The sequence below is a fragment of the Sminthopsis crassicaudata genome, chromosome 1 (genome assembly GCF_048593235.1).
Source record: "Sminthopsis crassicaudata isolate SCR6 chromosome 1, ASM4859323v1, whole genome shotgun sequence".
In the NCBI taxonomy this organism is placed as follows: domain Eukaryota; kingdom Metazoa; phylum Chordata; class Mammalia; order Dasyuromorphia; family Dasyuridae; genus Sminthopsis; species Sminthopsis crassicaudata.
The window spans coordinates 12702041-12719910 of NC_133617.1; the positions used below are offsets into that span (position 1 = coordinate 12702041).

Consider the following 17870-nt stretch of genomic DNA (forward strand, 5'->3'; position numbering starts at 1 on the left):
TTTTTGATTTCCTTCACAGGCTAATTGTACACTATTTCAAAATCCGATTCTTTTTGTACAGCAAAATAACTGTTTGGATATGTATACATATACTGTATTTAACTTATACTTTAACATATTTAACATGTATTGTCAACCTGCCATCTGGGGGAGGGGGTGGGAGGAAGGAAGGGAAAAGTTGGAACAAAAGATTTTGCAATTCTGAATGCAATGCTGAAAAATTACCCATGCATATATCTTGTAAATAAAAAGTTATAATAAAAATTTAAAAAGATATGTTTCTACTGACTTTCTTCCCTTTACCCTTTGCCCCATTTCCTTATTTGTTACTACTTCTTCCCCTAAAAGTTTTTTTTTTTTAATAATTTCTTTTCCTTTCCTATTTTTATTTGGCTGTACATTTTTTCCCTTTCTTTTTTCCTGTCATTTAAGCAAATGCCCCCTTCTCTTTCCTTTTCTTCAGCTGGACCTGTCCATTCATTTTTAAACTTTCTATACTTTTTTCCAATAGATTTTTCTCACTTCATTATTTATGTTCTCTTTCTGTTCACTTTATGCTAGGGTATGGGACCCTGCCAAGAGGGAGTACTTTTTTTTTCCTGAAACTACCCCTTTTAATTTCTAATAGTATAATAGTCCATTACATGTCATGTGATCCATCACAATCATATGCTTCAACTTGTTCAGTCATTCCCAAATTGATGAGCATTCCCTCAATTTCCAATTCTTTGTCACCAACAAAAGAGGTGCTCTAATTTTTTTTTAGCTAGGTCCTTTTCCTTCTTTGAGCACTTTGGGATACAGACTTATTAGTGGTATTGTTGGATTGAAGTATGCACAGTTTTATGACCTTTTGGATGTAGTTCCAAATTGTTCTCCAGAATGGTTGGATCACTTCATTACTCCACCGGCAGTTTTCAATTTTTCCCCAACTCAGTCAGTATTTGTCATTTCTAATAAAAGTGAAGTGCTACCTCAGAGAGATTTTAATTTGCATTTCTCTAACTGATAGTGATTTAATGCACTTCTTCATCTGACTATGGATAGTTTTGGTTTCTTCTTCCAAAACTTCCTGTTCATATCCTTTGAAAATTTATATTGGGGTATGGATTTTATTTTTATAAATTTTACTGTACTCACTATGTAAGCAAAAAATGAGGCCTTTATCAGGCCCTGTAAAAAATTAACTACTTCATTTTCTATATTGCCTTTTAGCAAATTCTAGTTTCCCTGAATATAACTTGTCATTAGGCCTAATTTTTGTTGCTTGAGATGTTCAGGAAGCAAATAATCTAATTTTGCTTTTACTTTGTCTGAGATCATGATTGCTACACGCCTGGCTTTTCTTAGTTTAGATCTGTTATACATCGAAAAGATTCTTCTCTAGCGTTTTAACTCTTGTCTTTCTGTTTCAAGTGTGTCTCTTATAAACAACATATTGGATTCTGGTTTCTAATTCAGTCTATTTGTTATCCACTTGCACTTTATGAAGGAGCTCCTCTCATTCACATTCACAGTTATGATTATTAACTATTTTCCTCCATCCTGTTTCTTCTGTTTATCCTTTACTTTTTTATCCTACACCTCCTCAAAAATTTGTTTTGCTTTTGATTTCTGCTTCCTTTAGTTTGCCTTCCCTTTTTTCTTCTCCCATACCTACATTTCTTTTATCCTCTTCCTCTTTAATTTCCCTACTGAGCAAGACAGATTTCTATATACAACTGAGTATGTTCTCTTTGAACCAGTTTTTATGAAATCAAGGTTCAAGCATTGCTCAGCATTTCCTCCTCCACTATAAAGGCTCTTCTTTGCAAGCCTCTTTTATGTGAAAAAAAATTTTCCTACTCTGTCTCTCCCTTCTCCCAGTGCATTCCTCTTTCTTATTCCATCTTTTTTTTAAAAAAGATATCATTCCATCATATCCAACTCAGATTTATGTTCTTTATGTATAATCCTCCTAATTATGTATAATTCCTCTAGCTGTCCTTAACATAATAAAGTTCTTAGGAATTACATATTATCATCTTCACATTTAGAATTAAATTTAATTTCTTCAATCTGCTTTCCACATTAATTGTTTCTTTCATGAGATACATTTTCTTGTATTTTTTCACTCTTTATTTTATTGTTTTTCAGTGTCTTATGAAGTATGGAATTGCTTAATTCTATTTTTAAGAAATTATTTTTTTCAGTGAAATTTTATATCTCTTTTCCCATTTGGCCAATAATGTTTCGTAAGCTCCTTTCTTCAGAAAATGTTTGGATATCTTTTACACCAATTCTATTTTTAGGATGTTATTTTCTTGTTAATTACCTTTTCATAATATTCTTTTATAACACTCATTTCTTTTTAACAATTTTCTTTCTACCATACTCATCAGTTTCTTTTACTCTCCCAGGAATTCCTGTAGGACTTGAGAAAATTAACACTTTTCTTTGAGACTTTGGTTGTAGCTGTTTTCACATTGTTGTTTTTTTTTATGTCTTGGACTAGGAATTTTTAATGGGCAAGCTATTTTTTTGTTGTTTGTTCATTTTCCCAGCTATTTTATGACTGCAGTTGCTCTCTGCTTACTTGGAGGTGGAGGGGGGGGGGGGAAGAAGGGGACAGGCACTGTCCCAAGCTTCAGGACATTTTGTGTTGCTGTTTTCAAAGCTAGACTCTCTTGGTCTACATTCTAGCTGCCCTAATCATGATAAAGTTCTTAGGAACTTTATCCAAGAAATGCTCCAGGTTCCCTGCAGCCACAAGTGCAAGCACTCTTTTTGGCTTTGGAACTGTGACCAGATCTCCTCTACTCTCCTAAATCCACAATCACCAGCCAGCACTCTTCTCCACACTGACTAGGACCCCTATTCCCTTGAGACTGTTTACAAAGTGGTCTTTTCTCTACCCTAGAACTATGATCAGAACTGTTTATAGATGACAGAATTGACAATCAGCCCAACAATACCTAGTGCCAGCAAAGGGTCCCCTGTAATCTCTTTCTGATCATTTGTCCAATCCCCTTATCATTCCTGGGCAAAGAGTCCCAGAAACTGCTGCTCTGCTCCTTCGGTCATGGCTATCTCCAAGGCCCACCACCGATATTGAGTTGCAGTCTATTCTGGGCTTGTTTTCACTCCAGTAGCAAAGAACTTTTTTGCCAACCACTCTGACTTTTTGTTGGCTTTGATACCTCAAAATCTGATGTGAAGATTTTATTTTAAAGTTGTTTGGAGAGGTATGTTAGAAGAACTCAATGGGGGTACTACCTTGTTCTGATTTCTTGGCTCCATTTTGACCTTTTGTCTCGCTCTCCTACTCCTCCAGGTGTCAGTTGCACAGGATAAGTAGGACTTTTCAAGCACCAAATTTCCCAGGCCTCAATCTAGCACAGAGTCTGTATCTCCCTCCTCCACCATCTCTCTTCAATCATGCTCAAAGAGCATTTATCCCCTCCTTCCCAACCTCCAAAGTAAGATCTACTTTCTTTCCCTCTTTTTCATCTTTCTCTTCTCGTTCTTCATTCACTCCTCTCTAGGCTCTTCTCTTTTTGAGGCCAGAGGAATCACCTTTCTTCTCACTGCTAGGCCTTGATTAGACCCTGGTGTATCCCATATTCCACTTAATTTCTGCAGTTCTATTCCCCTTGTTGGGGGCGGTAGCCCCCTTTGATATTTCTTGTTTAATCTCCAACTTCCTTTGGGCTAGTTTCGGTGTTCAGCCCCCATTCTAATGATCTGAAATTCCTTCCTGGGAGAGACTGAAGGAGATATCAATAGATATTATTGTAAATAAGATAAAAATTAAGAAAATTCCTGTCTTATTTACAACAACAGAGAATTCTTGTATTATTGACAAATATCTCTGGAACCTCTTGATAACATCTCTGTGCAAACATTGTTTTGATGACTCTAGTCATCATGTATATATATAAGGCAGTCTGAAAAATGAAATCTTTGCATTTGGTATATACCAGCTAAATGCCCGTCAATTGATGTCCCCCCTTTTCAGGCAGTTTGGGTCTTCCTGAAGGCCAAATGCCTGTCTATCCCTTACTATCAATAAAGACTTTGTTTCCATACAGCATTAAGTAGCAAATTCCTTTGCTGCCGAACCCACCCTTGGTTACTTTGGGGAAGGAAGGAGAGAGAGAAAAGGAACTGACCCATCTCGGTTTAGAACCTTAGTTTACTCCTCATCACCCTATTTCCCTTTCATATACCCTCCCATATTGTAATATAGTATCACAAAAGAAACATTCACTTTTAAAGCAGAGTGTTTCCAGGATGCTTAATAACTATTTGCTGAATGCAATCAGATATTTCTATAGATTTCTAGAGATCACTTCATTCTTTTTCATTTCCTGCCTCCTACTGTAAACATTATTTTTCAGCTTTAATTTGTATTTATAATGTCCCTCTGCTTCTTCACTGTTACCTCTACTAGACTTATGTTTTAACCCATCTTTTTATGTACATTTAGAAAGAAATCTTTTATTGGTCTTTCTGTTCTCATACTACTATTGCTGCCGCATTTATGCATTCTTCCTGCATTTTTGTTGCTTGGGATGTTCTGGAAGCAAATAATCTTCACGTTTTCTTTCTAAAAAATGTTTCCAACTCCTCTTTGTTATTGAATGTCCATCTTTTCTCCTATATAAGCTCAGATTTGCAGGACAGGTCATCCTGAGCTTCACTACTCTTAAGAATATATTATTCTATTATCTCTTCCTTTTTCTAATGAGTGTAGAGTAGAATTGCTTTATTCAAATGTCCTTTCCTTTGTATTTAAAAGTTTTTCTTTGGATAGTTCCAGAACTTGTTTCTGAATTGAACTGTTAAATTTAAACACTATGCATCTGTTTGCAACCACAGATTTCTTTTTAGAGGCAATCGGTAAATTCTTTCAATTGGAAGTTTTTTCTGTTCAGAAATTCTGGACATTCTCTTCTATTTTTTCACTCATTCTAGTTTTACAGGTTTTTGTCCTGTCCTGTCCTTCTGGGAGATCTGTGATCCTTAGTTTGTCTCGACTCAATATGTGTTCAAGACCTATATATTTTGCTTGTACAGCAATTATATTTTCTTGTAATGTTTTTTTTTTAATCTTATCCTCTTCAAGATTGTCCTTTACTTTTCTATATTTGGATTTCCAAGTTATTATTTTCTGGAATGGCGCAGTGGATAGAATGCCCAGACTGGAGTCACAAAGACTTGAGTTCAATTCTAGCCCATGTGAACCTGCACAGGTCACCTAATTTCTGTTTGCCTCAATTTCTGCAGCTTTAAGATGGGGATAATGACAGTACCTACTGTGAGGATCAAATGAGATAATAATTGTAAAGCACTTAGCATAGTGCTTGAGACATAAAAAGCAATATTATTTATGTTAGCTATTACTTGTACTATTACTATTGTCATTATTATTATTGTTGTTATACTGGTAAAGCTTGCCATTATAGATTCTAGTCTTTTCTGTTTTTGCCTATTAATTTTTCTGTGTAGAACATAAATTCTTCACTCATAATTTTCATTTCTCTTTTACACAACTCAGGAACACAGATTGTGGTTCCATGTTCTCCTCAAATGCCACAGAATCCTCAATCCAATCAAATGTTGAATAATTCCTCCCTCTTTTAAAAACAGTATTTATTCATAGATGCCTGAACTCATTTTACTAGATTCAAACACCATTATTTCCTTCTGTTCTTAACAGTTTTCCTGTGGATTTATCTGTTTATGCTCAAGGTTCAAGGTCTTTTAGTTTTTTTCTTCCTGAAATCTTTAGTACTTTCAGCCTTTTTCTCCCCTTATTTTCCTTTTCACTAACTTCCTGATCCCTCCCCTATGACTGTGATTTCCTTATACCTCAAGTGTCTCAGCTTCCTCTTACACTTATTCACAACTAACCAGCCTCAGTGTCTCTGTCTCAGAATTGGCCCCAGCCAGGTGCTGGGTTCTTTCCCTCACGCATGGTGGAGTGCTGGACACCTTGCCCACATACATAGTATCTTCTCTTGGGGATCTGCCCCATCTCTCTCTATTACTCAGTTTTCTGGCCTAGTCGCAGTTAAAAGCCTATTTTCCCTGTAGCCCTGATACTCTAGGACTGTAACCCTCATCAAGCTAATGCTTATGAAGGGCTGTGGCTAACCTGGCTTTTGAAACCCAAACAAACATCTGAAGTCTGGAGCTCAGGTCCCAGTGGTGACTTTTGATAGAAGCCTGTATTGTCTCCTTGGATGCTCTAGTTCAGGATCTATGAATAGCTGTGAAGCCCAGGTTCTGGGCTTCTGTAGTTTTGCTTTTTGTTCTTTAATCTCCTTTTGGATTCTGAATGTGCTAGATGGAGACTGCTGAAGTTGTTTGATCTTGGCAAATAATTTCTGTTCTGAAGAGATTTGAAAGGTTGAAGGAATCAGAGAAAATGTTTAGTTCTGCAACTTGTTCATGTGACCTGAAATTCTCTCTTCTAACCTTCAATTGTTCCTTGACTACTGGCTACTTCTCTATTGTCTACATCCTAAAAAAATCCTCACTTGACCCCAATTGATAGCTACTACCTCATATCTTCTCTTCCATTTGTGATCGATTTTCTTGAGAAAAGGGCTATAAAAGGGTGGACACTTACTCTCCTCTCCTCTCTCTTTTAACTCTCTACTCTAACTTATCTCTACTTAAACAACTCATCATTTAGTCAAAAGTGCTCTCTCCACAGTTGCTTATAATTTAATTGCCAAATGTAATTACTCTTTCTCAATCTTAATCTTTTTAATGTCTCAGCTGTCTCTGACATTGCCAATCACCCTGGCTTGCTCAGTATACCCTTCTCTCTAGTTGGTTTTTTGTTTTGTTTTTTTTGTTTTGTTTTGTTTTGTTTTTGTTGTTTTTGTGACACTTCTCTTTCCTAGTTCTCCTCCTACCTGTCTGATTCCTCGTCTGGATCTTCATCCAGGTTGTGCCCATCACCTAAGGTTCTGTCCTGTGTCCTCTTCTCTATACTATTTCATTTGGTGATTTCATCAGCTCCTATGGGGGTATGGGGAGGGGAATAAGCATTTACATAATGCCTACTATGTGCCAGAACTGTGCTAAGTGCTTTCATAATTATTATCTCATTGATCAAAGGTAGCTACTGTTATTCAAGTTCAAGGTAGTTACTATTATTATTCCCATTTTACAATTGAGGAAACTGTGGCAAAGAGAAATTAAGTAACTTTCCAAAGGTCACATAGCAAGGTCAGATAGGTTTTCCTGACTTCCAACTCAAGAGATCTATCCACTGCTGCCATGGATTTGATGATCATCACTCTGTAAATGCCTTTCAGATTCTGTCCTAATATGTCTCCTTACCTCTGGTCCATCCTGCCTGTCTTCTTTACAAGACTGTCCCCTTGGAAATCCCCTCTTTCTCATCTAGCTTCACTCTCTCCTTCCCTATTGCCCATAGCCCATTCCTGGGAGTCTCCTTCAAGCCCATTAAACCCCAACGATCCCAATGGTAATGATCCCTTTCCTTCCTTTTCTAGCTAACCTCTGTGAGAATGCCCTTTACAACAGGTCCACCCACTTCCTTTCTCTTACTCTCTTCATAATCCTCTATAATCTGGCTTCCAGTCTCATCATTCAACCAACACTGCTCTCTCCAAAGTTACCATGATCTTTCCTCCCGCCTCTCACACTGCTGACCACTTCTCTATCTCTAGGTTTTCCTAACACTCCTCTCCCCTGGTTCTCCTATCTGATTGCTCCTTTTGTCCCCTTGGCTGGGTCACACTGTGATAATAGTGGAACTCACACAGGTCTCTGTCCCTGGGCACTTAATGCTATTTCACAAGGGGATCTCTTCCAATCCCGGGGATTCAATTACTCCCTCCATGCTGCTCATTCTCAAATCTGCTAAAACAATACTAGCCTTTCTGTCTACCCTCAGCTTCCCATCTCCAACTATCTATTGGACACCCTACAGACATGTCCAAACTGAGGTCATTATCTTTTCCCTTATATTATCTTCCTTCTAAACTCCTCTAATAGGAAATCACCAGCTTCCCAGTAACCCAGGCTTACAAGATAAGTTGTCATTCTCAACTTCTCATTCTCTTTCACCTCCATATCCATTCAGCTTCCAAGGCCCATCAATTTTACCTTCGTAATTTAATTCAACCCAATAAACATTTATTAATGGCCTACTTTAATCAGGTACTGTCTGCTAAGCTTTGGAGATACAAATAAGAAAAAGAAAATCAAGACAATACCTGCCTTGATACAGCTGAATGGGGTAAGAATGCATGAGGAAAAGCTGAAAAGTGCTCAGGGAAACTGGAAAGTTACCTGCAAAGTTCAGATCTAAGCCTTCAAATAAAAAAAAAAAAAACAGCTTTGCAAACAATTCAATGCTCCATCATCTGGCCAAATGATCAGAGAGGGAAAGGTCCTGGAGGAGCCCACTCGGAATTCTCTCAAACTGAGTCTTTCAGCTCAGTGAGCATTCCTCTCATACAGCACATGTCCCCTATTCTCCTTTTGACTCCCCACCCCTATAAACATCAGATCTCATGCCTTGATGACTGCAGTAGTTCCTGATGGGTCTGCCTGCCTCCAGCCTCCTCCCAATTCATGCTGCCCATGGGATCGTCCTTTATAAAGCACAGACCTGACCATATCACTCCCCTACTGGATACTCTTCACTCCAAGGCTATGCAGCATTTCTGTCCCTTGCTCCCCAAGCTCTGAAATATCATCAAGCAATCTAGGTGTCCTGATCCACCTCCTTAAACAGGCTTTGCAGCTTGTATAAAAGTAAAAAGAGCAAGGTGACATAATGGAACTTCATTCTTTCATGCACACACTGGTTTTTCTGTTCTCTTGTGCATGTGGAGAGTTCATTCACTTTGGTATTGATGCTTAGAATAAAAAATATATTTCAACAGCACAGAGATGTGAGGAAACAGTGAGGAAAGGCTTATAATCAGGGCAAGAGAATGTTACATCATTATATGGCTAGAGTTGCATAATAATAGTGACCATTTTACATATGACAAAACCAAGACTCAGAAAAGGGACTGAACTAAATCATACTATCATCACAGGTAAGTGGCAGGTTCAGTTCTTGAACCCTGGTCTTTAGGCTTCTTCCTACTTCAACATTAAGCTTCCTCGGTCTTGTTATTTATTGTCTCAGTACTGCTTGAAAAGCTTTTACTCTAGGAATAAAAAGATTCACTACAGTGACACTTAGAGAAGGCAGAAGCATGTTGTGGAAAACGCTCTCCAGTGAGTTGGCAATTTGGATAAGAGAACCACTATTCTAAGGAAGCTGCTAATTAGTATTTCCTTGAGGGAGTTCTGAATTTCCATCAAAGTGTTTTTTCCTGAGCTCCTCCATATCCTTAGTGATCTTACGCTTTTCTCTATAAAACAGATGGCATCATTAAGACCATTTGTATTTCAAATGTCCTTTTACAGGATAGGATCTTTTGAAATTTTTAATTAGCTTTTAAGTAATGGAATACTATTGTCCTTGACAAGAAGAAGAGTTAACGATATAGGCTTTTTTCTTAGCTCTATTAAGAAGAAAAATGGAAAAAACAGGTAAGAACATGGGAGAAATATTTATCTTTAATTTGGCAGTTTTGCCAAATTTAGATTTATAAAGCACAGACCTGACCATATCACTCCCCTACTGGATACTCTTCACTCGAAGGCTATGCAGCATTTCTGTCCCTTGCTCCCCAAGCCCTGAAATATCAAGCAGCAATCTAGGTGTCCTGATCCACCTATTATTAATATTAAATTTAGATTTAGAACCTTTTCTATGTAGATGCAGCCAAAAGTTTCTGAGCCAGAGAACCTTTCCTCTGAAGCAAAAAGATCACAGGATTTCAGAGTTGAAAAGGGTCTCAGGGGCCATCTCACCTCATGATAACCTTACCTGACAAGCGGGAAGGGGGAGTGAAACTGTGTTTCCTTTAAAATTATCACTCTGAAACTGTGTTCCCTTTTGATCCTGGAATCTCAGATCCTCCTGGGAAAGCATATCTCCCCAGATAAGTTAAGTGTTGTTTTCAAGTAGAAATCTTGGTCAAAAACCACCCCCATTGATCTTTTGGGGATGCCAGACTCTTTTAAATTTCAATTGGAGATCTGGGCTGGATGCCCATAAGCATCTAGGCCTGAGGACTTTGGCTTTCTTTTCAACCTGAAACCTGAAGCCTTAAGATTCCTTTTTTAATTGACAATTTCTGAACTCATTCTTTGCAGAAGGTCTAAATCAGCTTGCTCCGATTCTTTGATATAGCTGCTAGACTCTGCCCACTGAGAAGTCATTCTCTTTTCAGTGCCAGATCCATTTCTCTAATAGGTCTTTGCCAGTAGAGAAATCAGTCTCTTAGCAAAACTGGCTTCCTATCCAACAATAAACTTCCATTTTTGCCAATTAATATTTCAGGTTTTGTGAATTCTTTCACATTGAACCTGTGTGCCAACCAAAAGGGGATTTCTCTGACGGCCACTAACCTCATCAAGCGGACATGCAACTTTTGCAAAAGACCTCCAAGAAAGCAAAACCCAGCACTTCTGCAGGTAGCCCATTCCAGTCTGGCATAACTCTTTTGGTTGGCAAGTTTTCCCAATACTGAATCTAAATCTACCTCTCTACAACTTCCATCCATCATTCCTGGTTCTTCCCCCTCCATGTAAGAAAACCAGGCAGGTTTCTGAGAATAGCTTTTATATCAATGCTAAGCACTCCCAATCCTTCAAGAGATCCTTATGTGATACAGACTTAAGTTTCCATATCAACCAGTATCTCCTTGGAACAGTCTTCAGCTTATTAATATCTTCCTTAAACTCTGGTACCCAAAAATATAGGTGAGGTTTGGAAATGGCACCGCACAGTGGAACTATCACTTCCTTCCTCCTAGAATTAATCTCTCTCTCTCTTAATGCAGTCCCCAAAATGTTATTAGTTTTAGTTGTCATCCCATCATAGCCAATTCATGGACTTTGCAATTCATAAAATCTCTAGGTTCTTTTCACAACTATCAATCCAATATTCATTAAAGCATCTATCATTGCCAGGCACTCTGCTAAGTGCTTGGGATACAAAATAAGGCCCTAAAGGAGCTTACAAAAAAAGGGAGGGGACAACATGCCAACAAATATATGCAAAGGAAGAGATATGGAGGATAAATAAGAAACAATTAACTGAGGGAAATCTTTGGAATTAAGAAGGATTGAGAAAGGCTTCCTATGGAAGGTGAAATTTTAACTGGAACTTGAAGGAAGCTAAGGAGGTCAGCAGAATGAAGCAAAGTGCTCCAAAGAGGGAAATTGCCTGGAGCCCAAAGGGGGAAAGACTTGTTCATGGAACTGCCAAGAAACCAGTGACAATGAAATGAAGAGTAGGGAATAAGGTCTGAGAAGGTAGGAAAAGTAGAAGGGGCTCTGAAAGCCAAACAGAACATTCTGGATTTCCTTCTGGAGGCATTAGGGAGACATTGAAATTTGCTGAGTAGAGGTGCAGGTCCAATGTGAAAGAATTCGCAAACCCGAAATCTGTATGGCAAAAAAGGGGTTTTCTTAGCGGGCAAAACTCCTCCTTAGGAGTTTGGCACTTAGAAGTCAGCTTTGCTAGGAAGACAAACTTCTTAGTGAAGTTTACAGAGTGGAGGTTTGACAGGGTCTGAATTTTAAGGAAAATCACTTTAGTGAATGAACGCATAATGGATCAGAGGAGAGACTTGAGGCAGGCAGACTCATCAGCAGGTAGACCAGGTATGCAAAAAGAACAGAAAGAATGGAGCAGAACACCATGTCTTTCTGTGGAGGGTTAGTTGTGGGGGGAGTGTGAGGCTGCTTCCCTATGCCTGAGGGCTGGGCTTCCCTAAGCTCAGCATCTACTGAGGCCAGTTCGGTCCACCCAAAAGTCATCTGAGAAGGAGGCCTGGGCTGATGAACTGTGAATTGTTTACACACTTTGAGATCCAGATTCCAAGGAAACCATCATCACAGGGAGGAAGTGAAAAAGTGAGGAAGGAGTGAGGGGAAAAATGAGGGGAAAAAAAGACTGATATCAAAAATCTCAGAAAGAAAAAAACTTGAATTTACGCTACATTATATTATATTACAATGCTGAATCCTGGGGATATACATATAAAGGAAAAGACAGACCATTCTTGCCTCTAAGGAACTTATATTCAAAGATAACACACAACAGGTAGCTAAAGAGTTGGAAGATGAAGCTTCAGAAGGAACTTGTCAATGGGCTTTGTGGGCCGTGTGGGTGGAGGCACATATCAGGGCAGGAAGGCTTTGGCCTCTAAGAAAAGGAAATGAGGAAATAACGGGGTTGGTATGATTTTTAAGCCCAGAAGTTTAGGAACTAGAACCAGGAGAGGAATGAGAAGGGTGAAGGAAAATGCCACAGACAGTGACGTGAGATGAGGAACAGAGTATGTAAGGGTTCTTTAAATGGGCGGTCACAGCGCAACAGGGGATGAGTGACCCAGAAGTAATCTCTGTGGATATAGGACTGCCCTATGGGTGGGATGCTGGCCATATTGAGATAGCTTCGTAATGGGTGATGGCTCTCTTGCTGGTTGGCTGTGTGTGTGACCTCACAGGCCCTTTATAAGCCCACTGCAGACAGCAGTCGCTCTCTTTAACCTGGCTCCCTAGGCTGGGGTAGCTGAGCCAAGTTGATAGCCGAGAGGTAAGGAATTTGGTAGTGAGCATGTGGGTCTTCAGACCAGGTGTTCACTAGGGAACCAACAAGTCAGGGCATCAAGTCAGGGCATTATGTGAGTAGGTATAATAAAGGCTTTTAAGATTACATGTGGCTGTTCTTGAGCACACTACCGGTTATTAAACTATAGATTCAAGAGATCATGGCCAGAGACCTTTGAAGGCCTCAGAGGAGGCGAGCCGGGTAGAGCTGACACTGCAAAGGTCAGTGGTCAAAGGTACTCTGTTGGGCATAGGGTAGACTAGTAATTGTAACTGCCAGGAGGGCATGTTACAAGAGTAGAAGATGGAGTTCACAGCAAAAAGCCAATATATTTTTCAATGAATTAGGCAAGATTCTTAGCTGAAGGTGGGGGAGTGGGACCATCGGAGACTTAAAGAAGGACGAAGGATGTGATTTTGGACATTTTAGTTGTGGATATAATTAATTATATTGGTTGTTTTCCTACTGTTGAACCATCCTTGTATCTGAGGTATTAATCCTATTTGTTTATAATAATGATTTCTTAGACAAAGTGCTGTAGTCTGTTTGACAAAATTAAAAACATTTTGACTAAAAATTCATTAATCATACTGGATTATAGTTTTCCTTTTGTATTTTATCCTTTCTAGTTAGATATGAAGACTATGTTTCATTGAAAACAAGTTTCTGGTAGGGGACCTTTTGTCTCAATTTTTGAGAATAATTTATGAGTTATGAATATTAACTGTTCTTTAAAAGTATAATATAATTTTCCTATGAATCTATCAGGATCAGGAGGTTTATGCTTTGGTAATTCCTTTATTGCTATATCTATTTCTTTTTCCAAGTTTTGGCTATTTAATATCTCTATCTGGTTTTCTGCTGGTTTGGATATTTTATGTTTTTGAAGGTATTTTATTTCTTTTGTGTTCTTAGATTTGTTAGTATATAATTGTGAATAGCATGTTCTGCTTTTTTTTCTTGTGATTCTTTATAATCTTATTAGCTGAAGATTTATCATTTTTATTATTCTTTTCAAATAACCAGTTCTGACAGGGATGAACCCTGAAACTGTGTCCCCTTTAATCTATAAAAGTAGGGTAATTCGGGGTCTTAGGGTCTCCTCTGGGAAAAGCATACGTTTCCAAGATAACACCCAGTTATCTGGTCAGAAATGTGGTCTCTATTGAGTTGAAGATTAGTCTGGGACCACTCCCAGTAGCTAAAACTCCTAAGATAAGTGATCTTTTTTCTATTAGAGTAAGCTGCCTGCCAGTACTTTTGCCCACTGTGGGGATATTCTCTTCTCAGTGTTAACCTTTATTGCTTTCCTGACAGGATCTTGCCTCTAAGAAGTCTGTCTTCCTAGCAAAGCTGACTTCTCATTGCCAAACTCTTAATGAGAAGAAAGCTTCCTTCTTAGTGAACAATAAAATACTCTTTTCAGATTTCAGGTTTGCAAATTCTTTCGCATTGGACCTGAGCCGACCAGAGGGGATCCCCCACCCCAATTTTTGTACCTCATCACAACTACCACTAATCTCATCATTTGTACCTCATCAGGTATACTAAGTATTTCCTCCATATATAACATCATAAGAAATTGAATGGAGGATATCACTTCTGCATTCAACTTTCAAGTTAACTTTATATAGTTTTGATGTACTTAGAAAATATACTCAGATCAATATTAGCAGCCACTTCTTTAGTAATTATGTGAAAGCTTCTTACTCTCTTACTTTTACTCTCATCTTAATTCTAGTTTGGCTTCTGACTTCATCATTAAACAAAATTGCTCTCTCTAAAGTTACCAATGATCTTTTAATTGTCAAATCTGGCAGTCTTTTCTCAGTTCTTATCCTTCTAGAACACTCTGCAGCCTCTGACACTGTTAATCACCCTCTTTTTCATAAGACTTTTCATTCAATTTCTCTCTGGATTGTCATGACCCTTCTTTCTTGTGGTTCTCCTTTGACCTAACCATCTCTTTTCAGTCTCCTTTGCTAATTCCTCAACCCCTAAATGCAGGTATTCCTCCAGGTTCCCTCTTCTCATCTCCATTTATCTTTATGCAGACTGAACTTTAGAAGGTAGCTAGAGATTATAGAAAGGCCTGGAAAGATTTTCATGCACTGATGCTGAGCGAAACAAGCAAAACCAAGAAAACATTGTACACAGTAACAGCCATAATGTTCAATGATCAACTATGAAAAACTTGGTCCTTTCTCAGCGGTTCCTTAAACCAAAGTAAACCCAATAGACTTTGGACAGAAAATGCCATCTGCATCCAAAAAAGAACTAAGGAGACTGAATGTAAATTAATATGCTATGTTCACTTCTTTTCATGATTTTTCCTGTTTGGTCTGATTTTTCTCTCCCAACACAATTCATAAAACAATGTGTATTAAAAATAAATAAACTAAAAAAAAAAGAAGTTAGCTCAACATCTCTTAGGTGATTGAACTGAAAATAGTGCTAACATTACAGAAGAGCCCATGTGTGAACTGAATTAATTTTAAGAATGAGATTGTATTGCCTCTGTTTCATCTTTTCAGCCTGATCACTTAGTGTTTTTCTTCAACATTCTTACTTTATGATCACATAGTACTGCTTGTCATAACCTTCAAAATATCCCTGTAATTTTGTCTCTTGTGATGTTTCTCTTCCTCAGAATGTCCTTTCCACACTTTCCAGATCTGTCTATGGAACTCATACCATGATTCAATTCAAAAGCCCCTCTTTCCATGGAACTTTCCTTGTGCCTGACACTTGACACATTTTATAAATGTTGAATTATTGATGAATCCATTCCTGGAAAAAAGTAACCTCTATTTTATCTGATCTTGAAATATTCCAAGTTCCTTTTATGTGTTTCTCATATTCTAATTTAGGAAGTGACTTGAGACCAGATTTGAAATTAGGTCGTCTTGATTCCAGGCCTATCCACTGTGCAATAGGGAAGTTTGAAAAAGAGAAGGATTTATTTTAAAAAGCTTTTTATGTTTCTAAATACATGCAAAGTTAGTTTCAATGTTCACCTCTGCAAAAACCTTGTGTTCCAATTTTTTCTCCCTCTCCCTCCCAAACCTCCCATAATCAGGAAGTTTCCAAAACAGGTTAAATATGGGCAATTCTTCTAAACAAACTTCCATATTCAGCATGCTATGCCAAAAAAATCAGACCAAAGGAAAAAAATGAGAAAGAAAAAAAAACAAGCAAACAAAGCACAATAACAAAAAAGGTGAAAATATTAATATTCTTTTATTCTACAATCCACATTTGATCTCCATAGTTCTCTGGATGCAGATAGCTCTTTCCAACCCAAAGCTTTTGGAATTGGCCTGTTGAGAAAAGTCAAGTCGATCACAGTCAATCATCTCATAACCTTGTTGCTGTTACAATGTTTTCTTGGTTCTACTCACTTCATTTAGCAGAAGTCTGGAATTCCTGGCTTTTCTGAAATCCCCTTGCTCATTTTTATAGAATATTCATATATCATAACTTATTCAGACATTCCCCAACAGTTGGGCATACCCCCCGTTTTCCAGTTCCTTGCCACTACAAGAAGGGCTACTACACATCTTTGCACACATGGGTTCTTTTCAAAGAGAAGGATTTAAAGGGAAAAGTAATTAATTTTATTTGGAACATGTTCAGTTTGACATATCTCTTAGAAATCCAATTTGGAATGTCTAATAGAGACTACTGATAGGAGCCTCAAGTTTGGAGAAAAGAATGATGGGACATATTTGAAGGAATATCTGTAAACTGTCTATTTAGAGATAAACAGAGCCACTGAATTTATCAATAGAGGGATAAGAAAAAGAGAAGAGGGCCTAGTATAAAACTTTGAGGAATACCTATACTTAGGAGATGATAAGTCAACAAAGGAAAACGAAAAGGCATGATTAAGATAAAGGGTGAGTCGGGAGAAGGAAGGCTCATGAAACAACCACAGAGTATGAGTTTCTCGCATACCAGGCTAAACATGAGATAAAGAAAAAACAGTCTCTTTCTAAAGAAGACAACATACAGGTATGTGCAAGGTACATACACTAGCATTTTCAAAAGCACTGATTATATTGAGTCCAATAAGAAAAGATGGTTTTCAATTCTGATGGACGTGACTCTTTCCAGTGAGATGATTGATACCAATTCCAATGATCTTGTGACAGAGAGCCATCTACACCCAGAGAGAGAACTGTAGGAACTGAATGTGGATCACAACATAATATTCTTCCTCTTTTTGTTGTCTGCTTGCATTTTGTTTTCTTACTCATTTACTTTTTTGTTTTTTATCTGATCTCTCTTGTCTAGTAAGAGAACGGTATAAATATTACACATGTTGGATTTAACATGCTTAACAAATATTGAATTGCTTGCCATCTAGGGGAGGAAGAGTGAAGGGAAAGGAGAAGAAAATCTGAAACATAAGGCTATATATAAAGGTCAATGTTGTCAAATTATCTGTGCATATGTTTTGAAAATAAAAAGCTTTATAAAAAAAAAAAAGATTTTTTCAGAGTTCATTCTCTTGCTCTCACAATCCCCTTGGCTATCTGTATCCCAAATCTTTGCTGCATAATGTAGGGATTAAAATTATCCCACCTACAATAAAAGAGACTGATGCAGAGCTCTAAATCAATGGAGCTTTATTAAAGGTTCACCATCCCCTTTAATGAAGTGGACCTCAGACCTGCCTCATGCTCTGAGATGCCGCTTCCTTCCAGAGCCTGTTTTTATTGGCTAGAGGTCCAATCAGTCAAGAACAGCTATACCAAATAGAGAATAATTACACCGAATGACTCAGAATACTAAAAAACAAAGCAAAACTAAGCAAAATTATATGTGAGCAGGACCACAAGTTGAATGAAGCAAGGGATATCTCTTTAAACAATGGAGAGGTTTCTCCTTAGGCTGGGCAGGAGGAAATGGTACTCAGTCCGTGACCTAAGTGGTCATAAGATATCATCTGCTCCTGTCAGCCAAGGAAATGGTCTAGAGACACACAAATATTCTGGGGGATTTTCCATGTACTTGTCATCTCTGCTAGGCTTGGCTTGATCGCCATGGCAAGGCAAAACAATGGTGAAGGATCCTTAGTTAATTTGTTAAAGTTAAGCAAATGAACTTAGAATCTGCAGCTCAAAATTATGGGCCATTATATACAGAACTGATA

General features: G+C 38.0%; 1 protein-coding gene across 9 annotated transcripts in view; it reads right to left on the reverse strand.

Annotated features, from left to right (window-relative positions):
* Nucleotides 1-17870, reverse strand: part of OSBP2 (oxysterol binding protein 2) — a 249736-nt gene that overhangs the window by 145514 nt on the left and 86352 nt on the right. The window contains exon 2 of one of the 9 annotated variants that reach the window (XM_074293722.1): nucleotides 6909-7014. The exons of the other annotated variants lie outside the window; for them this stretch is intronic. Coding sequence (XP_074149823.1) covers nucleotides 6909-6951 — 43 coding nt within the window. The 5' untranslated portion in view covers nucleotides 6952-7014. The remainder of the gene's footprint in view (nucleotides 1-6908; nucleotides 7015-17870) is intronic. 9 annotated transcript variants of the gene reach the window in all.